The sequence below is a fragment of the Triticum urartu genome, chromosome 7A (assembly GCF_056163025.1).
Source record: "Triticum urartu cultivar PI428250 chromosome 7A, HENAU_Tu73, whole genome shotgun sequence".
Taxonomy (NCBI): domain Eukaryota; kingdom Viridiplantae; phylum Streptophyta; class Magnoliopsida; order Poales; family Poaceae; genus Triticum; species Triticum urartu.
In genome coordinates, this window is record NC_141879.1 from 77,734,254 (window position 1) to 77,756,531 (window position 22,278).

Sequence of the window (22,278 nt, forward strand, 5' to 3'; positions counted from 1 at the left end):
TTTTCCTTTGTCTAATACAAAAATAAACACGGTCGTATATCTGAAAATAACCTTTTTCCCAAAGAAATATGTTTGAAAGTAACTGATCAAACTATTGGCCTAAATTCCTCTTTGTTTCAATACAGAACTACGCTACCCCGTGCAATAGCACTGGATTTTGATGAATATTTTTTCTTCATGAAAAACGGATCTGAGATTTCATGTCCGCCGTATTTACAATTTTTTATTAAAAACGGATTAAAGAATTCTGGGACAGCAGGATCTAAAAGTACGGCCACAAATGCCCTTAGTTGTTTAACTCAATACATTTTGTCCTATGCCTAATAAGAAATAAACACAGTTATGACGACAGTAGTAGTATTTGAAGAAGCCCAGGCAGTACTTCACACAAGAGCTATGAGGCCTTGTGTGTGTGACAGAAACGCATCCATAAATACTCTTCTCAGCTCTTTGTTGTGACGATTACTCATTGGCATACTTCTGCGAAAGTGCTACACTACCATGTTTGGTCTGCAGTTACCAGCGGTGCGGGGGTCGGGAAAAATCTTTGTCGGTTCAGCCGGCACCAACACAGTGACGCTTGTGGGCGCCATGGTGACGCTTGTGGGCGCCGCCTCCCTTCTTGAAGGGCGTCAGGTGTACCCTGTCGGCACTCCTCTCCGTGTACCGGCAGAAATCCGAGGATCTGTCTGGGCAGCAGCATCATTGTCGTCATAGTACTTCTTGAAGGTGTTGTTTGGTATGCGGGAATTCAGAGGCATAGGAGCGTGGTGGAATTCAGAGGCATAAGAGCGTAGCGCCGGTTGCTGGAAATCATCGCTTTGGCATTTTTTTCTCTTTGTGGGCTTGATTGTCGTGTTTGCCCATCGGTGATATCACAGTTCTGTCAGGTGGTTGCTATATTAATATAGCAAGGCGAAAGCCTGTTTCAAGAGTCAAGACATTGTAAACTGAATTCTTAAATATATCCCAACGGAATGGGAAAAGAATGTAATGCCTCTCTTACTACCTTTCTAGTTAATCATTTTTCATACAAAGGGTGACTGCATACCCTAAAATAAAGGAATGGTGCACATATTATATCCTACTCTCCGATCACCTCGCGGATGCAGTCAGGACACTTGTATTCTTTGATATGTTCTGCTTTAGAGGCAGTTACGTTCACACATTTGCCATGGAACCACTGGTCACATTCGTCACAACCAATCCAAAAGGCATTGGCATGATACGGAGCATTACAAGATCCGCAAAAGTCGGTAACTTCATTATCCGTTTGTTTGTCTTCAGCAGGCTTCCTAGAGTCCTTGTTTGGAGCAGACAAAACTTGCATCGAGTCTTGAGAAGGTGGCACGTTCTCTTCAGCAGGTGTGATAGAGTCTACATCTGGATTGGACACATTCCCTTGAGTTGGTGCGTTCGACTCCCTCTTTGCATTGTAACACGCAAATGTTGATAGCCAAGGAAGACCATAAGAGAGATAGTATTCGTCATGGACTGTTCGCATCTCGTTTACCATATCAAATAAACGTATCCTGAACGAGAAAGTAAACCAACATCACCAAATCAGCAATTGGCTTCGCAAGCAATATGTAACACATGACATTCTTGATGCATGGAGGAACTATATAAGCACAAAACATAATGATTTAAATAGAAGACGAAGATCGCCCCTAATAAGAATATAGAGCCCATTATTTAATGCTGAGGCACTAATAATTGGTTCTGCAGGACTACTGTTCTGTTGAAGCTGTATTCTCTCTCGTGTTTGTTAAATGGAAAAAACAAGATATTATGTTAAAAAATAGAATCTTCTATACGCTTGATTAAAAGTATAGGAATTACATTCAGTTTTGTTAGATAGAAGTTACTGATTTTTGCGCTTTTTGCCGCATTCAAAGATTCTTCTACATGCACTTGCTTTATCACTAGTAGAAAAAGGGCCTTCAGTCCCGGTTCATAAGGGCCTTTAGTCCCGGTTCTGGAACCGGGACTAAAGGGTCGGTACTAATGCCTCTTCCTTTAGTCCCGGTTCAATCCATAACCGGGACTAAAGGGCGCGGCCACGTGGAGCTCCACCTTTAGTCCCGGTTGGTAACACCCCTAGTCTGTAATCACCACCCCTCATCACTTCTCAATTTATCCTCTAATCACCCCTCATCATTCCAAATCATCTAACTTCCCGAACGGTCACCCATCCTCCCACTCCCCTAGCCTGAGCACGCTTAACTTCCGGGTTCTATTCTCCCTCGCTCCAAGTCTGCACTTGTTGTTTTCCTAACAATACTAAGATGTCAATCCTATTAACCTTCAGGAATTTTGCTTGAGCATGAAGTGACACATTTCATAGTTTTATTTTGAAACTATTGTTTTAAAAAACAATAATTATTTAGTAACACTAATATTTCTTGAATAATTAGTTTGACCATTGTTTGACCACAGTTTGACCAGATTTGACCAAAATTGAAATAACTGAAATAATTATTTAGTAACACTAATATTCTAGAATAATTAGTTTGACCATTGTTTGACCACAGTTTGCCCACTGTTTGAATTTTTTTCGATTTTTTTCACTCTAGATCTTAAAAGCCCCGTAACTTTTTTCTATTAGGTTTTTGAGGATTTTGAAAATGTTTAACGGGGTTTCCCCCGTTAAATTCGGATTTAACTTTTCAAGTAGATGATTTTTCATATAAAAAATTGTTTCATCCGAGTTAGTATGCAAAAGTTATGCCCATTTTTACAAATTTCAGAGAGATTTTGCAAATAAAGCCAAAATTCACATTTGCAAATTTTCCCAACAACTAGACCACATATCACATGGGAAACTTATTTTCTTTTATTTTTTTGACATTTCCATCATTTTCTTTTATTTTTTTTAAACTGAAAAGGCGATCCAACCGGGGGGGGGGGGGGGGGTAGAGTTTGAAAATGGGACCTTTAGTACCGGTTCGTGGCACGAACCGGGACTAAAGGTCTCAACCCCATTAGTCCCGGTTCGTGCCTCAAACCGGGACTAAAGGTCTAATCTTTAGTCCCGGTTTGAGGCATGAACCGGGACCAATGGTTGTGGGCCAGGAGCGAGGCCCATTGGTTCCGGTTCATCCCACCAACCGGGACCAAAAGGTCCAGATGAACCGGGACCAATGGCCCACGTGGCCCGGCCGGCCCCCTGGGCTCACGAACCGGGACCAATGCCCCCATTGGTCCCGGTTCTGGACTGAACCGGGAATAATGGGCTGACCTGGCCTGGACCAAAGCCCTATTTTCTACTAGTGTATGTGTTGTGAAATTATTGGTTACGTTTCTCGGAGGTAGATTGCCCATATAAATGTCCTAAATGTTAAGTGCTCAAAAAACTGTTTGTGAAACGAAGTAGTAGTAGTGGTGGTGATGGTGGTGGTGGTGGTGGTGGTGATAGTAGTAGTAGCAGCAACAACAATAGTAGTAACATACCTTTGGTTGGCAGCGAGATAAGTGGACAAGAAAAAGGTGACGGCCATGAGCCACGAGTCGGAGTGGTGGGCGACGAGTGTCAGGTAGTCAAAACGGTTCATATAATCTCGCCGGCGGTTGATGCCTCGTGTCGGCACCGGCAGGCCTGGCGGCACCATCTCCTCCGGCAGCGTCAACTCCCAACTACCATCCGGGTACCCGTACAAGCACATTGGCTCCTTACCTGAAGCGAGAAAATGAATCACACCACAACATCAGACAGTGATCTGCACACCTCGCCATCTTACTAATTGTAATTGAGGGCACCATATGAGATTTACATTAATTTAAGAAAAACTACCTCACCAAACAATCGATTTGACAAAAAGTCATTATATTATTCAAACAGGTTTGATGTAGGTACATGTCAAACAACTCTATTGTAAAAAAAGTCGGAGATTAGATTGCTAGTTTGCATGTTTGTTTTACATTTGGGCAGTACTTTCGACACTAATTAATTAAATATTTTTTGCATGAAGCACCCATGCCATGCATATGCTTGGTGATAGCGAGGTTCATATCACTGGCTGAAGGCTTAGAATTTGCAGGTACTTTAGGCCTACCACGAGGCGTGATAAATATGCAGTTCTCTATGTCTGCCAAATTTATACAAATCCCTCTACTTTTGGCTAATTTAAAATTAAGCCGGCCTTCTCTATGTCATCGTGACAAAGATCGCTTGTGCGCACACAAGTATATATGTTTATATACACTGTGCATTGTCGGCGGAAAATAGCTAGAGTCTGTATTTCCCGACAATTTTCTTTTAAAAAAATTCATCATTACTAAAAAAATAGAAAACTATATCATTTGTCTGACGTATTTTAGTGAATATACATGTATATACTATGTGACTTAAAATTAAAAATATTTCAAAATAGAACCATGGATACTCTTCATGACCGGAGAAAATAAATGTCCTCATGTACTCTTGTAGAACAATTCTGCATGAATATTCTATGTAAATAGTAATGCATAATCGAGTCCTAGAAAAGATATGTCTAGAAACAGTTGAAGGTTTTGTGGGCGACAAGTGTTGAATGTCTATAATAAACTTAAGACCAAACCCCATCGTATTTCTTTAGGAGAAAAGGAGAAAAAAAGTATACATCCACCAAAGAATTTCGCGTTTGCAATACTATAGCCCACCAGTACACATGCAGTCTTTATAAAATTTCTACCATGTTACATCTTATATCAATTTGGAGTAATTGGGGGCATAGCACACCAAGAATATATATATCACGCGCATTGATTTCACACACTAGTCAATTGGAAAAGTCTATGCACGCAGAAAATACTACCACTAATGCAGAGAGTTGTTTATAACTCTATACTCTTTTTCCTTTGTCTAATACAAAAATAAACATGGTTGTATATCTGAAAATAACCTTTTTCTTCCGGAGAAATATGTTTGAAAGTAACTGATCAGACTACCAGCCTAAATTCCCCTGTGTTTCAATACAGAACTTCACTAGGCCGTGCAACCGCAGTGGATTGATGACTAGCTTTTCTTCATGAAAAAACGGATCTGAGAGTTCATGTCAGCCGGATTTACAATTTTGTAATTAAAAATGGATCTAAAATTTTAGGGACAGCAGGATCTAAAAAATACAGCCACAAATGCCCGTAGTTGTCTAACTCAATACTTTTTCCTATGTCTAATAAGAAATAAAGACCATTATATGTTTCAAAGCAACTGAGCAAACTATCAGTCCAAGTTTAATTAAATAAAGAACTTCACTAGCCCGTGCAATCACGGGATTGATGACTTGTTTTTCTTAATACAAAATGGATCTGAGATTTCCTGTCAGATGAAACTATCAGCCTATCCCTAATACTAAAATAAACACCGGATCTGGAGTTCTTTTTCCTATGTCTAATACAAAAATAAACAAGGTCATATGTTTAAAAGTAACTGACAAAACTATCATCCTAAGTTTCCCCATGTTTGAGTGCAGAACTTCACTAGGCCGTGCAAACACGGGATTGATGACTAGTTTTTCTTAATAAAAAATGGATCTGAACTTTCATGTCAGATGAAACTATCAGCCTCTGCCTAATACGGGATCTAAAGATTTTTTCCTATGTCTAATACAAAAATAAACACGCTTATATGTTTAAAAGTAACTGACCAAACTATCAGCCAAAGTTTCCCCATGTTTCAATACAGACCTCCACTATCCCGTGCAACAGCACGGAACTGATGACTAATTTTTCTTAATAAAAAATGGATCTGGAATTTCTTGCCAGCCAGATTTACAATTTTGTAACAAGCAATGGATATAACATTTCTGGGACAGTTGGATCTCTATATTACATACCTTCCTCGCGCAATAAATCATATAATGTATCCTGATCTGCGTGTATGGCAACGAGGAGAAGAGATCGGTGTTAGATCCATCAGCACGTAGGCGTCACATATATCCAGAAAAACGTGTCACTAAGGAGCATCCCGTGGCATACCTGTGGTGAGGGCTTGGACAAGCGCGCTGCGGCGGCCAGAGAAGTCCTCATAGATGTTCTCCACGGTCCATGAGACGGCCGGGCGGGACCGCCATTCACCAGGGTGTGCCGGCAGCGGGGTTGGTGAAGGCCGCCCATGAACGGGAACGGTGAGACGACGCCTGGAGGGAGTGGGGTTGGAGGAGGAGCCGGCGCGAGATGCATCCATGGGATGAGATTCGTGTTAGGCTCGCCGGCGGCGGGCTGGCAGAGATAGGCGGAGCTCTTGAAGGAGGAAGGTGGAATTGGATCTATGGGGGCACCCTGTTGCTTTGCTGCTTTATAAAGAGGATGAAAGACTGGGGAACGGAGAACGCGGGCAGGTTACTACTTTCCTTTCAAGTCTCTGGGCGGGATGTATTTGTTTTCTTTCGTTTCCTATCATGTTTTCGGCCACGCTGGCGAGGTGCCAGCACTACTGAAATAATTACAGGATAGCTGGCATGCAAATCCTAGGGCTACTGGCGTGTGGTCCCTGGATCAGCAGTCCAGAATACGCGGTACTCCTTTATTTCCCTCATTAATTTCATTTGTTTTTTGAAGGCATTTATTTCCTTCGTAGTGTAAAAAGTACACGGCATGATGTTTTAGTATGTACTTAATTGTTGCTAAAAGGTTAAGGGATATGTTTGGATTCTAACCAAATAGTATCTTACCATATGTAAACATGCTTGCGCCAGCTGCGTCCTGCGATTGCCACGTGTTTCGACCGGGCCCGCTCACCACAACCCCCTCGAAAACCTTATTCCAGCCGATGAAGGGCTTCCCACACTTTTTTCTCCTACACCGTGCGTTGACCACAACTCCACAGTACCATCTCCTGTCTCTCTCTTTTTCCACAATCGATGTAATGCTCCTTCTCTCTCCCTGCCCGTCTACTTCACCGCTGAATTGAGTGTTGGCTTGAGACAGCCGTGGTGTGGAGGCGCCGCTGCAGGGCCCTTTGAAGGAGAAGTTGCAAGGCCGGCGGGATTGGGGCGCGATGGCGGGTGCCTGGCACAGGCGCTACAAGGCCCCAGGTTCGCCACTCGCGGCAGCGCTCACCAGTGTCGCAAATGCATAATCTCGCCGGGGTGCTGCAACCCGGGGTCGGTGCTGTAATTGGTGGTCTCTTAGCAGCCATGGTTACTGCCAATCTAGCATTGGCCGATGTCTGTCGCACGCCACCGCCGGTGCTGCAAAATGGGTAGTGATAACGGCCGTCGTGCTGCAACTGCAGAGTTTGCCGGCATCGTAGTCACGGCCGGTGCTGCAACCGCAGAGCATGCCGATGTCGTATCCACAGTCGGTGCTGCAACCACACAGCTCGCCGGTGCAACAGCCGCGGTCCATGCTGCAAGCCTGCAACGGGGTGGTCGCAGCAGCCACCGTTGCTGCAACCCGATGGGGGCGGCCGCGACGATGCTTCGATGGCCACGGCGATGGTTCAATGGACACGACGACGAGGCATGCTATAACGGCATCGGCAGCCGTGGCGATGCTGCAAGGCATGCTTCATTGGCCGCGGCGACGAGGCATACTTTGATGGTGTCGACGACAGTGACAATGCTTCAATGACCACCGCGATGGTTCTGTGGACACGACGATGAGGCATGCGATGACGGCATCAATGGTCATGGTGGTGCTGCAAGTCATGCTTGAATGGCCGCAGCGACGAGGCGTACTTCGATGGTGTCAACGGCCCTGGCGATGCTGCAACGCGTGCTTCAATGGCTGCGGCAATGAGGCATACTTCGATGGTGTCGGCAGCCGTGGTGATGCCGCGAGGTGTGTTACAATGATCGTGGCGATGCTTCGACGACCACAACGATGGTTCGATGGACATGGCGACGAGGCATGCTACGACGACATCGACGGCCGAGGCGATGCTACAAGGCATGCTTCAATGGCCGTGGCGACGAGGCGTACTTCGATGGTGTCGACAGCCGTGGTGATGCTTCGACGACCACGAGGATGGTTCGATGGACACGGCGATGAGGCATGCTACGACGACATCGACGACCATGGTGATGCTGCAAGGCATGCTTCAATGTGAGTGGTGGCGAGGCATACTTCAATGGCGCCGACGGCCACGCCGATGCTTCGACAATGTCGATGGACATAGCGATGTTGCGAGGCATGCCGCGGGGACGGGGCTTGCTTCAATGGCGTCGATGGCTGCAACTGTGAGGCGTGCTAGGACGTTATTGCAGATGCTACTCCGAGCAGTGTTAGTCACCGGCAACCACCAAGCTATCAGTTTAGGGCTGAGACCCAATCTAGATGCCAACACCGGTGGTGCTCGGCTAGGTGGGGTAATGTTAAGGCAGTTGGGAGAAGACCCTCACCTAGCCGAGCACCAACACATCTAGATTGGGTCTCAGTCCTAAACTGATAGCTTGCGGGTTGCGTGTGGTGCTCGGCTAGGTGGGGTCATGTTAAGGCAGTTGGTGACAAGTGGGATTCGACGACAGGGGTTGGGTACTCCCTTTGCATGTGGGTCGGCATCGTTGATGTCCAGCCCTAACCGAGGTAGTGCTATGGCATGGTGACTCCTCTCTTACATGGTATGTGCCAAGGTGCGAGCATTACGGTAGTGCGCTACTCTAGCAGCGGTCGCGTGTCTCTCTTGGACGCCTAGGCGGCCACCCCAAGCAATCATAGCTATGCCACCGAAAATCAAATTTTATATTATTACTCTATTATTAATGTAAAAATATATAAGAGGTGTGATCATATTCTTTATGAGGAATAATCATCAAAATTTAAAAGCAAATAAAATGTTCGGATTAAAACAACTAAGGAGATCTCCAACGCGGACCCTCATATCGCCCGAATACATCCTGACCGTGCGGTCTGGATGTGTTGTGCCATCCAACACAGACCTATATCAATCCACTGGGCAGACCGGAGCGCTGCCACGCCCGTGTCTGACTGTCCCGGCCCACAAAAAAACCTTCATCACCCGAGCGCGCTTCCCGCCTGATACAGTCAGCACTGCTCCAGAGTGTCAGTGCCGCATTAATGCCCGGCCAGAGCGGATGCGACCTCTCACTGCTGCCGGCATTGAAGTGGTGCGCGGCCTAGAGAGCACAACCCATGCCGCTTCCCGGTGCAGATGACTACTACGCATTCAAAAGATAGCCCGTCGGTTCGTCGCCCCTACATTAACTATATGCGGTTATCGAGAAACCTACTCCGGCACCACCCGTCTGTCCGGCTGCCGCCCAACATTGACCTCACTGTCATGGCCCATCGCCATCCACCCGCTATATAAACACCATCCCAGACTGTAGCCACACTCATCGTCCTAGCTACTTCACTTTCTCCTCTTTGCACCACACCCTCTATGGCCTCCTCATTCTCCAAAGCCCTCGTGGGACACCCTATCCTCGACCAGAAGAAGGAGAGGACCTCCATTGCTGCTGGTTGGCTGGTCGGCTAGCAGATGGAGGCAGATGATGCTCCAATGGAGGATGAGGTGGCGCCACCCTCCTCGCCGGTGTGTGTGGTTTTCACCATTAGCGAGGCCTGTGTGCACTACATGAACATGTTGTGGGAGGAGGAGGAGGAGGCCAGGTTCCAACAAGTGCAGGCCGATCAGTCCTACAACCTCGGCATCCTCGAGGAGCACCGGCGCGCGGAGGAGCTACTCGCCGTCGGGGCGACTATGATGATGGACATGGGCGCGGTGGAGCAGCAGGCACTGGTCGACTGCTACCACTCTGCCCGCGACATCCGCCGCGACTGCTGGTGGTAATGCTTCCATTAGGAGGAATTGGCGGCCGCCTAAAAGGAGATCGACGAGGTGGTGAATGAGGTGTGTGGCAAGAGCGACAACAAGGAGGACATGACCTGCTCTACTATAGTCACGCCTAGCCCGCTGATATGTCTCCAACTTTTCTACTTTTCCTAACGCCTTTCCTCTTGTTTTGGACTCTAATTTGCATGATTTGAATGAAACTAACCCCGGACTGACGTTGTTTTCGGCAGAACTACCATGGTGTTGTTTTTGTGGAGAAATAAAAGTTCTCGAAATGGAACGAAACTTTGTGAGGATGTTTTATATCAATAATAAGAATTTCTAGAGTCAAGACCTGCTGGAGAGGGGCACCTAGGTGGGCACAACCCACCAGGGCGCACCCCCTTCTCCTGGTGCACCCTTGTGGGTTGTCCCCACGTTGTGGCCCCGCTGACCCTCAAACCAACGCTATAAATTCCTATTTTTGGTGAAAAAAATCAAGGAGAAAGAATTATGCTCCCCACGAGACGGAGCTGCCACCAAGCTCTGTTCTTCCTCGGGAGGGCAGATCTGGAGTCCGTTGGGGCTCCAGAGAGGGGGATCTTAATTCTTCGTCATCACCAACCCTTCGCCATCGCCAATTCCATGATGCTCCGCACCGGGAGTGAGTAATTCCTTCGTAGGCTCGCTGATCGGTGAGGAGTTGGATGAGATTCATCATGTAATCGAGTTAGTTTTGTTAGGGCTTGATCCCTAGTATCTACTATGTTCTTAGATTGATGTTGCTATGACTTTGCCATGTTTAATGCTTGTCACTTTGGGCCCGGGTGCCATGATTTCAGATCTGAACCGTTTATGTTATCACCATTATATCCATGTACTAGATCCGATCTTGCAAGTTATAGTCACCTACTTCGTGTTATGATCCGGTAACCCCGGAGTGACAATAACCGGGACTTCTTCCGATGATTACCGTAGTTTGTGGAGTTCATGTATTCACTATGTGTTAATGCTTTGTTTCGGTTCTCTATTTAAGGGAGGCTGATACGTCTCCAACGTATCTATAATTTTTGATTGTTCCATGCTATTATATTATCTGTTTTGGATGTTTAATGGGATTTATTATAAACTTTTATATTATTTTTATAGCTAACCTACTAACCCAAGGCCCAATGCAAAATTGTTTTTTTTGCATATTTCAGTGCTTCGCAGCAAAGGAATATCAAACGGAATCCAAACGGAATGAAACCATCGGGAGAGTTATTTTTGGAATAAACGGATCCAGGGGACTTGGAGTAATCGTCAAGAAAGGAGCAAGGAGGCCACGAGGCAGGGAGGCGCGCCTGCCACCCCTGGGTGCGCCCATCACCCTCGTGGGCCCCTCGCAGCTCCACCGACCTACTTCTTCCTCCTATATATATCTTTATACCCCAAAAAACATCAAGGAGCACCATGAAACCCTATTTCTACCGCCGCAACCTTTTGTACCCAAGAGATCCTATCTTGGGGCCTTTTCCGGAGCTCCGCCGGAGGGGGGATCGATCACGGAGGGATTCTACATCAACACCATAGCCTCTCAAATGATGTGTGAGTAGTTTACCACAGTCCTTCGGTTCCATAGTTCTCCTCGATCTTCTTGGAGATCTATTTGATGTAATTCTTTTTGCGGTGTGTTTGTCGAGATCAGATGAATTGTGGGTTTATGATCAAGATTATCTATGAACAATATTTGATTCTTCTATGAAATCTTTTATGTATGATTTGTTATCTTTGCAAGTCTCTTCGAATTATCAGTTTGGTTTGGCCTACTAGATTGATCTTTCTTGCAATGGGAGAAGTGCTTAGCTTTGGGTTCATTCTTGCGGTGTCCTTTCCCATTGACAACAGGGGCAGCAAGGCACGTATTGTATTGTTGCCATCGAGGATAAAAAGATGGGATTTATATCTTATTGCTTGAGTTTATCCCTCTACATCATGTCATCTTGCCTAATGTGTTACTCTGTTCTTATGAACTTAATACTCTAGATACATGCTGGATAGCGGTCGATGTATGGAGTAATAGTAGTAGATGCAGAATCGTTCGGGTCTACTTGTCACGGACGTGATGCCTATATACATGATCATGCCTAGATATTCTCATAATTATGCACTTTTCTATCAATTTCTCGACAGTAATTTGTTTACCCACCGTAATACTTATGTTATCTTGAGAGAAGTCACTAGTGAAACCTATGGTCCCCGGGTCTATTTTCCATGATATAAGTTTCCAATCTATTTTATTTTGCAATCTTTATTTTCCAATCTATATAATAAGAATACCGAAAAATATTTATCTTATTATCTCTATCAGATCTCACTCTCGTACGTGACAGTGAAGGGATTGGCAACCCCTTTATCGCGTTGGTTGCGAGGTTCTTATTTGTTTGTGTAGGTGCGAGGTTACTTGCATGTAGTCTCCTACCGGATTGATACCTTGGTTCTCAAAAACTGAGGGATATACTTACGCTACTTTGCTGCATCACCCTTTCCTCTTCAAGGGAAAACCAACGCAGTGCTCAAGAGGTAGCAAGAAGGATTTCTAGAACCGTTGCCGGGGAGATCTACGCACAAGTCAAGACATACCAAGTACCCATCACGAACTCTTATCCCTCGCATTACATTATTTGCCATTTGCCTCTCATTTTCCTCTCCCCCACTTCACCTTTGACTTTTCTTTGCCTTCTTCCCGTATGTATCTTTGTTTGTGTTTCCATGTGCCTTCTATTTGCTTGCATCTCTATTGATATGGATCCACTTAAAGTGTTCTACATGGATCATCTTCGATCCTTATGCGCTCGTGCTAAAACCCCAACTAGCCTAGTTCAGGGGAAATCTTTAGATGAGCATGCTCATTTTGTGCGTCACCGTTTGTCTGAAAAGGGGAGACTCTTATGGGATCAAATAAACAGATTGATATGTTATGCTTGGAATCTTTGTGAAATTTATGATTTTACATGTTGATCTAAGAACCCTAAAAAACACCTCCCCTACCTATGTGAGTTTAATGATAATGGAATATTATCTTCTTATGCAAAGGGTGTTTATAGTTACTACGTTATCGAACTAATTGAAGAATTTGTTGCTTTTAAGGATGCTTATGAAGTTTCTTATTTCATTGAAAAGTATGATTTTACCCTCTACGAATCTGAAAATTTTGACATACTTAAATATTTCTATGAAAACTATGCTCATAATGTCTATGTCAAAGAATTTATTAAAAGAATGACCGTTCCTCCGGAAGAAAATAATGATATGCAAGAATCTATAGATAATTATGATTCCGATGATTTGATTGAAATATCCCTTGATGAACATGATGCTTGCTATTCTTGTGGCCATGATGCCAATATTTATGAAGATGAATTTGCTATAGTTCCTTATGTTAAACATGAGATCGTTGCTATTGCACCCATATTTGATAGTTCCTTCGAAGAAAAGCATGATTGCAATGATGCTATTATAAATTCTCTTAATGTCAATTGTGTTAATGATATGCAAAACCTCAAGCTTGAGGATGCTAGTTTTGCTATGACTACTATTTGTTGCAATGATCATGATTGGGGTGATTCTTCTCTTGATCTTGAAAATTTATTTAAGCCCCATGATGAATATGAGATTGATAATAGTGTTTGAAATATTATTTAAAGTGGGTATGGAAAAGTGTCAACTTTAGATCCCACATATTTGGAGAATGTTCAATCTTATGAAGTTTTTGATAAAAGTGGGTTTGGAGAGGTCAGGACTTTAGTTAATGTTAATCCCACTATTTTGGAAGAGTGTCAACTTTGCATACATATGGATCGTGCTAAAAATATGTTTTGTGATAGCTATATTGTTGAATTTGATTATGATCCTACATGTAATTATTATGAGAGAGGAAAATATGATTGTATAAATTTTCATGTTACTAAATTACCTCTTGTTATGTTGAGATTGCTATTGTTTCTTTCCGCTCACTTGCATATGCTAGTTTTTGCTTTCCTTGATAATTTGTTTTCCTATAAGATGCCTGTGCATAGAAAGTATGTTAGACTTAGATGTGTTTGTCACGTGTTTTACGATGCTCTCTTTGTGCTTCAATTCTTGTCCTTCATGTGAGCATCATCGAACTTGTCAATGCCTAGCTAGGGGCGTTAAACGATAGCGCTTGTTGGGAGGCAACCAAATTTTATTTTTTTCTTGCTTTTTGGTTCTGTTTAGTAATAAATAATTCATCTAGCCTCTGTTTAGATGTGTTTTTTCATGCTTTTAATTAGTGTTTGTGCCAAGTAGAACCTTTGGGAAGACTTGGGGAAGTTTTTGCGATCTTGCTGTAAAAACAGAAACTTTAGCGCTCACGAGATTTGCTGTCATTTTTTACTGGAGAGTGCGATTAAGTTGATTCTTTTTGGAGATGATTAATAGACAAATTCCTAGAGTCCACAAATTTATTTCAGAATTGTTGGGGTTACATAAGTATTCGAAACCTACAGATTACAACAGACTGTTCTGTTTTTGACATATTCTATTTTTCGTGTGTTCTTTGCTTATTTTGATGAATCTATGGCTAGTATCGGAGGGGATGAACCATAGAGAAGTTGGAATACAGTAGTTTTAACACCAATATAAATAAATAATGAGTTCATTAAAGTACCTTAAGTGGTGGTTTGTTTTCTTATACTAACGGAGCTCATGAGATTTTCTGTTGAGTTTTGTGTTGTGAAGTTTTCAAGTTTTCGGTAAAGATTTGATGGATTATGGAATAAGGAGTGGCAAGAGACTAAGCTTGGGGATGCCCAAGGCACCCAAACGTAAAATTCAAGGACAACCAAAAGTCTAAGCTTTGGGATGCCCCGGAAGGCATCCTCTCTTTCGTCTTCGTCCATCGGTAACTTTACTTGAGGCTATATTTTTATTCACCACATGATATGTGTTTTGCTTGGAGCATCTTGTATGATTCGAGTATTTTCTTTTTAGTTTACCACAATAATCCTTTCTGTACACACCATTTTGGAGAGACACACATGAATCGGAATTTATTAGAATACTCTATGTGCTTCACTTATATCTTTTGAGCTAGATAATTTGCTCTAGTGCTTCACTTATATCTTTTAGAGCACGGTGGTGGTTTTATTTTATAGAAATTATTTATCTCTCATTCTTAACTTGTATTATTTTGAGAGTCCTTTAGAACAGCATGGTAATTTTCTTTGGCTATAAAATTGGTCCTAATATGATAGGCATCCAAGATTGGTATAATAAAAACTTTCATAAAAAGGTGCATTGAATACTATGAGAAGTTCGATACCTGATAATTGTTTTGAGATATAAAGATGGTGATATTAGATTTGTGCTAGTTGAGTAGTTGTGAGTTTTATAAATACTTGTGTTGAATATTTCAAGTCCTGTAGCATGCACGTATGGTAACCGTTGTGTAACAAATTTGAAACATGAGGTGTTCTTTGATTGTCTTCCTTATGAGTGGCGGTCGGGGACGAGCAATGGTCTTTTCCTACCAATCTATCCCCCTAGAAGCATGCATGTAATGGTTGGTTTTTGATGACTTGTAGATTTTTGCAATAAGTATGTGAGTTCTTTATGACTAATGTTGAGTCCATGTATTATACGCACTCTCACCTTTCCATCATTGCTAGCCTCTTCGGTACCGTGCATTGCCCTTTCTCACCTTGAGAGTTGGTGCAAACTTCGCCGGTGCATCCAAACCCCATGATATGATACGCTCTATCACACATAAACCTCCTTATATCTTCCTCAAAACAGCAACCATACCTACCTATTATGGCATCTCCATAGCCATTCCGAGATATATTGCCATGCAACTTTCCACCGTTTCATTTATGACACGCTTCATCATTGTCATATTTCCTTGCATGATCCTATAGTTGACATCATATTTGTGGCAAAGCCACCATGCATAATTTATCATACATGTCACTCTTGATTCATTGCCCTTCCCTGTACACGCCGGAGGCATTCATATAGAGTCATATTTTGTTCTAGTATCGAGTTCTAATCATCTAGTTGTAAATAAATAGAAGTGTGATTATCATCATTAATAAAGCATTGTCCCAAATAAAAAAAGGAGAAGGGCAAATAAAAAAAGGAAAGGCCCAAAAAAAGAAAAAAAAGAGAAAAAAAGAGACAATGCTACTATCTTTTTTTCCACACTTGTGCTTCAAAGTAGCACCATGATCTTTATCATAGAGAGTCTCTTGTTTTGTCACTTTCATATACTAGTGGGAATTTTTCATTATAGAAATTGGCTTGTATAGTCCAAAAATGGGCTTCCTCAAATGCCCTAGGTCTTCGTGAGCAAGAAAGTTGGATGAACACCCACTTAGTTTCTTTTGTTGAGCTTTCATACATTTATAGCTCTAGTGCATCCATTGCATGGCAATCCCTTCTCCTTGCATTGACATCAATTGATGGGCATCTCCCTAGCCCGTTGATTAGCCGCGTCGATGTGAGAGTTTCTCCTTTTTTGTCTTCTCGACATAACCCCCATCATTATATTCTATTCCACCAATAGTGCTATATCCATGGCTCACACTCATGTATTGCGTGAAAATTGAAAAAAAGTTTGAGATTACTAAAGTATGAAACAATTGCTTGGCTTGTCATCGGGGTTGTGCATGATGAGAGCATTCTTGTGTGACGAAAATGGAGCATGACCAAACTATATGATTTTGTAGGGATGAACTTTCTTTGGCCATGTTATTTTTAGAAGACATGATTGCTTAGTTAGTATGCTTGAAGTATTATTATTTTTATGTCAATATTAAACTTTTGTCTTGAATCTTTAGGATATGAATATTCATGCCACAACAAACAAAATTACATTGAGAATTATGCTAGGTAGCATTCCACATCAAAAATTCTATTTTTATCATTTACCAACTCGAGGATGTGCAGGAATTAAGCTTGGAGATGCTTGATATGTCTCCAACGTATCTATAATTTTTGATTGTTCCATGCTATTATATTATCTGTTCTGGATGTTTTATGGGCTTTATTATACACTTTTATATTATTTTTGGGACTATCCTACTAACCCAACGCCCAGTGCAAATTGCTGTTTTTTGCCTATTTCAGTGTTTCGCAGAAAAGGAATATCAAACGGAATCCAAACGGAATGAAACCTTCGGGGGAGTTATTTTTGGAACAAACGTGATCCAGGGCACTTGGAGTAGATGTCAAGAAAGGAGCGAGGAGGCCATGAGGTAGGGAGGCGCGCCTGCACACCCTGGGCACGCCCCCCACCCTCGTAGGCCCCTCGCAGCTCCACCGAACTACTTCTTCCTCCTATATATATATATCTATATACCCCAAAAACATCCAGGAGCACCACGAAACCCTATTTCCACCGCTGCAACCTTCTGTACCCAAGAGATCCCATCTTGGGGCCTTTTTCGAAGCTCCGCCGGAGGGGAATCGATCACAGAGGGCTTCTACATCACCACCATAGCCTCTCCGATGATGTGTGAGTAGTTTATCACACACCTTCGGGTCCATAGTTATTAGCTAGATGGCTTGTTCTCTCTCTTTGGATCTCAATAGAAAGTTATCCTTGATTTTCTTGGAGATCTATTCGATGTAATTCTTTTTGCGGTGTGTTTGTCGAGATCCGGTGAATTGTGGGTTTATGATCAAGATTATCTATGAACAATATTTGATTCTTCTCTAAAATATTTTATGTATGATTTTTTATCTTTGCAAGTCTCTTTGAATTATCAGTTTGGTTTGGCCTACTAGATTGATCTTTCTTGCAATGGGAGAAGTGCTTGGCTTTGGGTTCAATCTTGCGGTGTCCTTTCCCAGTCACAGCAGGGGTAGCAAGGCACGTATTGTATTATTGCCATCAAGGATAAAAAGATGGGGTTTATATCATATTGCTTGAGTTTATCCCTCTACATCATGTCATCTTGCCTAATGCATTACTCTGGTCTTATGAACTTAATACTCTAGATGCATGGTGGATAGTGGTCGATGTGTGGATTAATAGTAGTAGATACAGAATAGTTTCGGTCTACTTGTCGCGGATGTGATGCCTATATACATGATCATATCTATATATTCTCATAATTATGCACTTTTCTATCAATTGCTCGACAGTAATTTGTTTACCCACCGTAATACTTATGTTATCTTGAGAGAAGCCACTAGTGAAACCTATGGCCCCGGGTCTATTTTCCATCATATAAGTTTACAATCTATTTTATTTTCCAATCTATATAATAAAAATACCAAAAATATTTATCTTATTATCTCTATCAAATCTCTCTCTCGTAAGTGACAATGAAGGGTGAGGGAGTCCTGGATTAGGGGGTGTTCGGGTAGCCGGACTATACCTTCAGCCGGACTCCTGGACTATGAAGATATAAGATTGAAGACTTCGTCCCGTGTCCGGATGGGACTTTCCTTGGCATGGAAGGCAAGCTTGGCGATGCGGATATTCAAGATCTCCTACCATTGTAACCGACTCTATGTAAGCCTAGCTAACCCTATCCAGTGTCTATATAAACCGGAGGGTTGTAGTCCGTAGGCAATCAACTCCATATAGAACAATCATACCATAGGCTAGCTTCTAGGGTTTAGCCTCCTTGATCTCGTGGTAGATCTACTCTTGTACTATCCATATCATCAATATTAATCAAGCATGACGTAGGGTTTTACCTCCATCAAGAGGGCCCGAACCTGGGTAAAACATCGTGTTCCCTGCCTCCTGTTACCATCCGGCCTAGACGCACAGTTCGGGACCCCCTACCCGAGATCCGCCGGTTTTGACACCGACATTGGTGCTTTCACTGAGAGTTCCTCCGTGTCGTCACCTTTAGGCCCGATGGTCATCAACAATGATACGGTCCAGGGTGAGACTTTTCTCCTCGGACAGATCTTTGTCTTCGGCGGCTTCGCTCCGCGGGCCGATTCGCTCGGCCACCTGGAGCAGATCGAAAGCTACGCCCCTGGCCATCAAGTCAGGTTTGGAAGCTTAAACTACACGACTGACATCCGCGGAGACTTGATCTTCGACGGGCTCGAGCCACGGCCAAGCGCGCCGCGCTATCTCGAGGGGCATGATCTAGCTCTGCCCCCGGACAGTGTCCTGGAGGCCGCACACGCATCGGTTTCGACCCCTAACTCGGAGCCTATTGCGCCAATCGAGGATGAGCGGTTGGACGTCACCTCGAGGGCTGCGATCCCGAAAGCGATCGAGCCGAACGCTAGCCCCGCACTCTGCACGACCCGTGACTCTGAGGATCCGGACCCCTCCCCGGACTGCGAACCCCCCGCGCCCCTGCCAATCGAATCCGATTGGGCGCCGATAATGGAGTTCACCGCCGCAGACATTTTTCAGCATTCGCCTTTTGGCGACATCCTGAATTCTTTTAAGTCTCTCTCTTTATCAGGAGAGCCCTGGCTGGACTACGGTCAGCGAGGGTGGGATACGGACGATGAGGAAATTCAAAGCCCACCCACCACCCACTTTTTAGCCTCTGTCGACGATCTAACCGACATGCTTGACTTCAGCTCCGAAGACATCGACGGCATGGACGACGATGTAGGAGACGAACAGGAACCAGCACCTGTAGGGTGCTGGAAGGCCACCTCGTCATATGACATATATATGGTGGATACTCCAAAAGACGGAGATGGTGATGGAACAGTGGGGGATGACGCCCCCAAGAAACAGCCAAAGCGCCGGCATCAGCGGCACCGCTCTAAATCCCGCCAAAGCAAAAACGGTGATTCCGGCACGGGAGATAATACTACCCCGGATAACGCCAAAGAACACCCACCTCAGCAAGATTCGGCACAGGAAGATGGAGAAGCCAGCCCTCATGAGAGAGCGGCAGACCGAGAGGTCGAGGATGATAACTATACGCCTCCCTCCGTAGACGAGGCAAGCCTCGATGACGACGAATTCCTCATACCATCAGACCCCGCCGAACAAGAGTGTTTTAAACGCAGGCTTTTAGCCACGGCAAGCAGCCTCAAGAAAAAGCAGCAACAGCTTAGAGCTGCCCAAGATTTGCTAGCTGACAGATGGACTGAAGTCCTTGCGGCCGAAGAGTATGAACTCGAACGCCCCTCCAAGAATTAACCGAAGCGCAGGCCGCTACCCCGATCAGAGGAGGAAGCACCTACATCACCAGCGCATGACATGGCAGAACGGCCACCTCGCGGCCGCGACAGAGGGGCCTCTCGGCCCTCCACCCAAGCCATGCCCCGACGCCGCTCAACTAAGGCATGGAAAAATGCGCCCGACCTGCGAGACATACTGGAGGATAAGGCAAGACAAACAAGATCGATCTACGGATCGCGCAGGCGCCCTACGGCATGTGACAATGATCTTCACGCCGGATACAACAAATCCGGCCGGGCCGAACACAACAGACATAGCTCTTCCGAGCTGCGTCGTGATATAGCCCAGTACAGAGGCGCCGCACACCCGCTATGCTTCACGAATGAAGTAATGGATCATAAAATCCCAGAGGGTTTCTAACCTGTAAATATCGAATCATACGATGGCACAACAGATCCGGCGGTATGGATCGAGGATTATCTCCTTCACATCCACATGGCACGCGGCGATGATCTACACACCATCAAATACCTCCCGCTCAAACTTAAAGGACCGGCCCGGCATTGGCTTAACAGCTTGCCAGCAGACTCAATCGGTTCTTGGGAGGACCTGGAAGCCGCATTTCTCGACAACTTCCAGGGCACTTACGTGCGACCGCCGGATGCCGACGACCTAAGCCACATAATTCAGTAGCCAGAGGAATCGGCCAGACAATTCTGGACACGGTTCCTAACAAAGAAAAACCAAATAGTCGACTGTCCGGACGCAGAGGCCCTAGCAGCCTTCAAGCATAACATCCGCGACGAGTGGCTTGCCCGGCACCTAGGACAGGAAAAGCCGAAATCCATGGCAGCCCTCACGACACTCATGACCCGCTTTTGCGCGGGAGAAGACAGCTGGCTAGCTCGCAGTAACAACTTATCATAGAACCCTGGTAATTCGGATACCAAGGACAAAAGTGGCAGGACACGTTAGAATAAGCAAAAACGCCGCGTTAACAGCGATAGCAATGAAGACACGGCAGTCAATGCCGGATTCAAAGGCTATAAATCCGGTCAGTGGAAAAAGCCATTGAAAAAGAATACTTAGGGCCCGTCCAGTTTGGACCAAATACTCGATCGCTTGTGCCAGATACATGGCACCCCCGAAATGCCAGCCAATCACACTAACAGGGATTGTTGGGTGTTCAAGCAGGCAGGCAAGTTAAGGGTGAAAACAGAGACAAGGGGCTGCACAACGACGACTAGGAGCCCAAGCCGCCGAACAACAATGGACAGAAGGGCTTTCCCCCACAAGTGCGGACGGTGAACATGATATACGCAACCCACATTCCCAAGCGGGAGCGGAAGCGTGCCCTACGGGACGTATACGCGATAGAGCCAGTCGCCCCAAAGTTCAACCCATGGTCCTCCTGCCCGATCACTTTTGATCGAAGGGACCATCCCACTAGCATCCGTCATGGCGGCTTCGCCGCATTGGTTCTCGACCCAATCATCGACGGATTTCATCTCACAAGAGTCCTCATGGACGGCGGCAGTAGCCTGAACCTGCTTTATCAGGATACAGTGCGGAAAATGGGCATAGATCCCTCAAGGATTAAGCCCACAAGAACGACCTTTGAAGGCATTATACCAGGTGTAGAAGCCAACTGTACAGGCTCAGTAACACTTGACGTGGTCTTCGGATCCTCGGACAATTTCCAAAGCGAAGAGTTAATCTTTGATATAGTCCCGTTTCGCAGTGGCTATCACGCCCTGCTCGGACGAACCGCATTCGAAAAGTTCAATGTGGTGCCGCACTACGCATATCCAAGCTCAATATGCCAGGCCCTCGAGGTGTAATTACGGTCAATGGAAACACCGAACGCTCCCTCCGTACGGAGGAGCATACGGCGGCTCTCCCAGCGGAAGTACAAAGTAGCCTTCTCAGGCAATTCTCCAGTCCGGCCATTAAAAGCCAGACACTGCCAAGCGCGCCCGGAGTAACCCACAGCAGGACCGCCTGGCACACTCTAAGCAAGCGTAGCAATGCGGCCCCAACCCCAGCTTTCGTGACATAGCGAAACCAGTACCTCGCGTACATAACTACGCCCTTGAAATACCATGGGCACAGGGGAAGGGGCACAATAACTGCACGCCCAAAATACGGCCTCAAACGTACTAGGGGCTGCCAGATTCTTTTTTTAAATTTTTTCTTATTTTCAGGACTCCATATTTCGGACGACCTGTTCGGCAATTCGACTGCCGCACAAACGATGCAAGATCCAGGGAGGCAGACAAGCCATGCCGCATTATGGAACTCCCAGGTGATCTCTGTTACGAGCGGTATACCTGTTTTAAATACAATTCCGCGGCCTGCCCCTGGTCAGGACATACTGAATAGTCCAATATGTTTTGCTTACTACACTATTTGTATCATTCGGCTTTGATAAATAGCC

General features: G+C 44.8%; 1 protein-coding gene across 1 annotated transcript; it reads right to left on the minus strand.

The window, feature by feature from the left end:
• Positions 1-1,049: 1,049 nt before the first annotated feature.
• On the minus strand, positions 1,050-6,237 carry LOC125519724 (PHD finger protein ALFIN-LIKE 3-like). Its single transcript, XM_087535123.1, has 4 exons — positions 5,959-6,237; positions 5,817-5,852; positions 3,454-3,676; positions 1,050-1,532 (listed from the first exon to the last, which is right to left on the minus strand). Exons 1-4 carry the CDS (start codon positions 6,164-6,166, stop codon positions 1,085-1,087), a joined length of 915 nt encoding a protein of 304 aa, XP_087391249.1. The 5' UTR covers positions 6,167-6,237; the 3' UTR covers positions 1,050-1,084.
• Positions 6,238-22,278: the final 16,041 nt, after the last annotated feature.

Coding starts and splice junctions, on each gene's coding strand:
- LOC125519724 (XM_087535123.1), bottom strand. CDS start 6,166: ATGGATGCATCTCGCGCCGGCTCCTCCTCCAACCCCACTCCCTCCAGG. Junction 3,677..5,816: donor TGATTTATTGCGCGAGGAAG/GTATGTAATATA, acceptor TTCTCGCTTCAG/GTAAGGAGCCAATGTGCTTG. Junction 1,533..3,453: donor TATCTCGCTGCCAACCAAAG/GTATGTTACTAC, acceptor TTTCTCGTTCAG/GATACGTTTATTTGATATGG.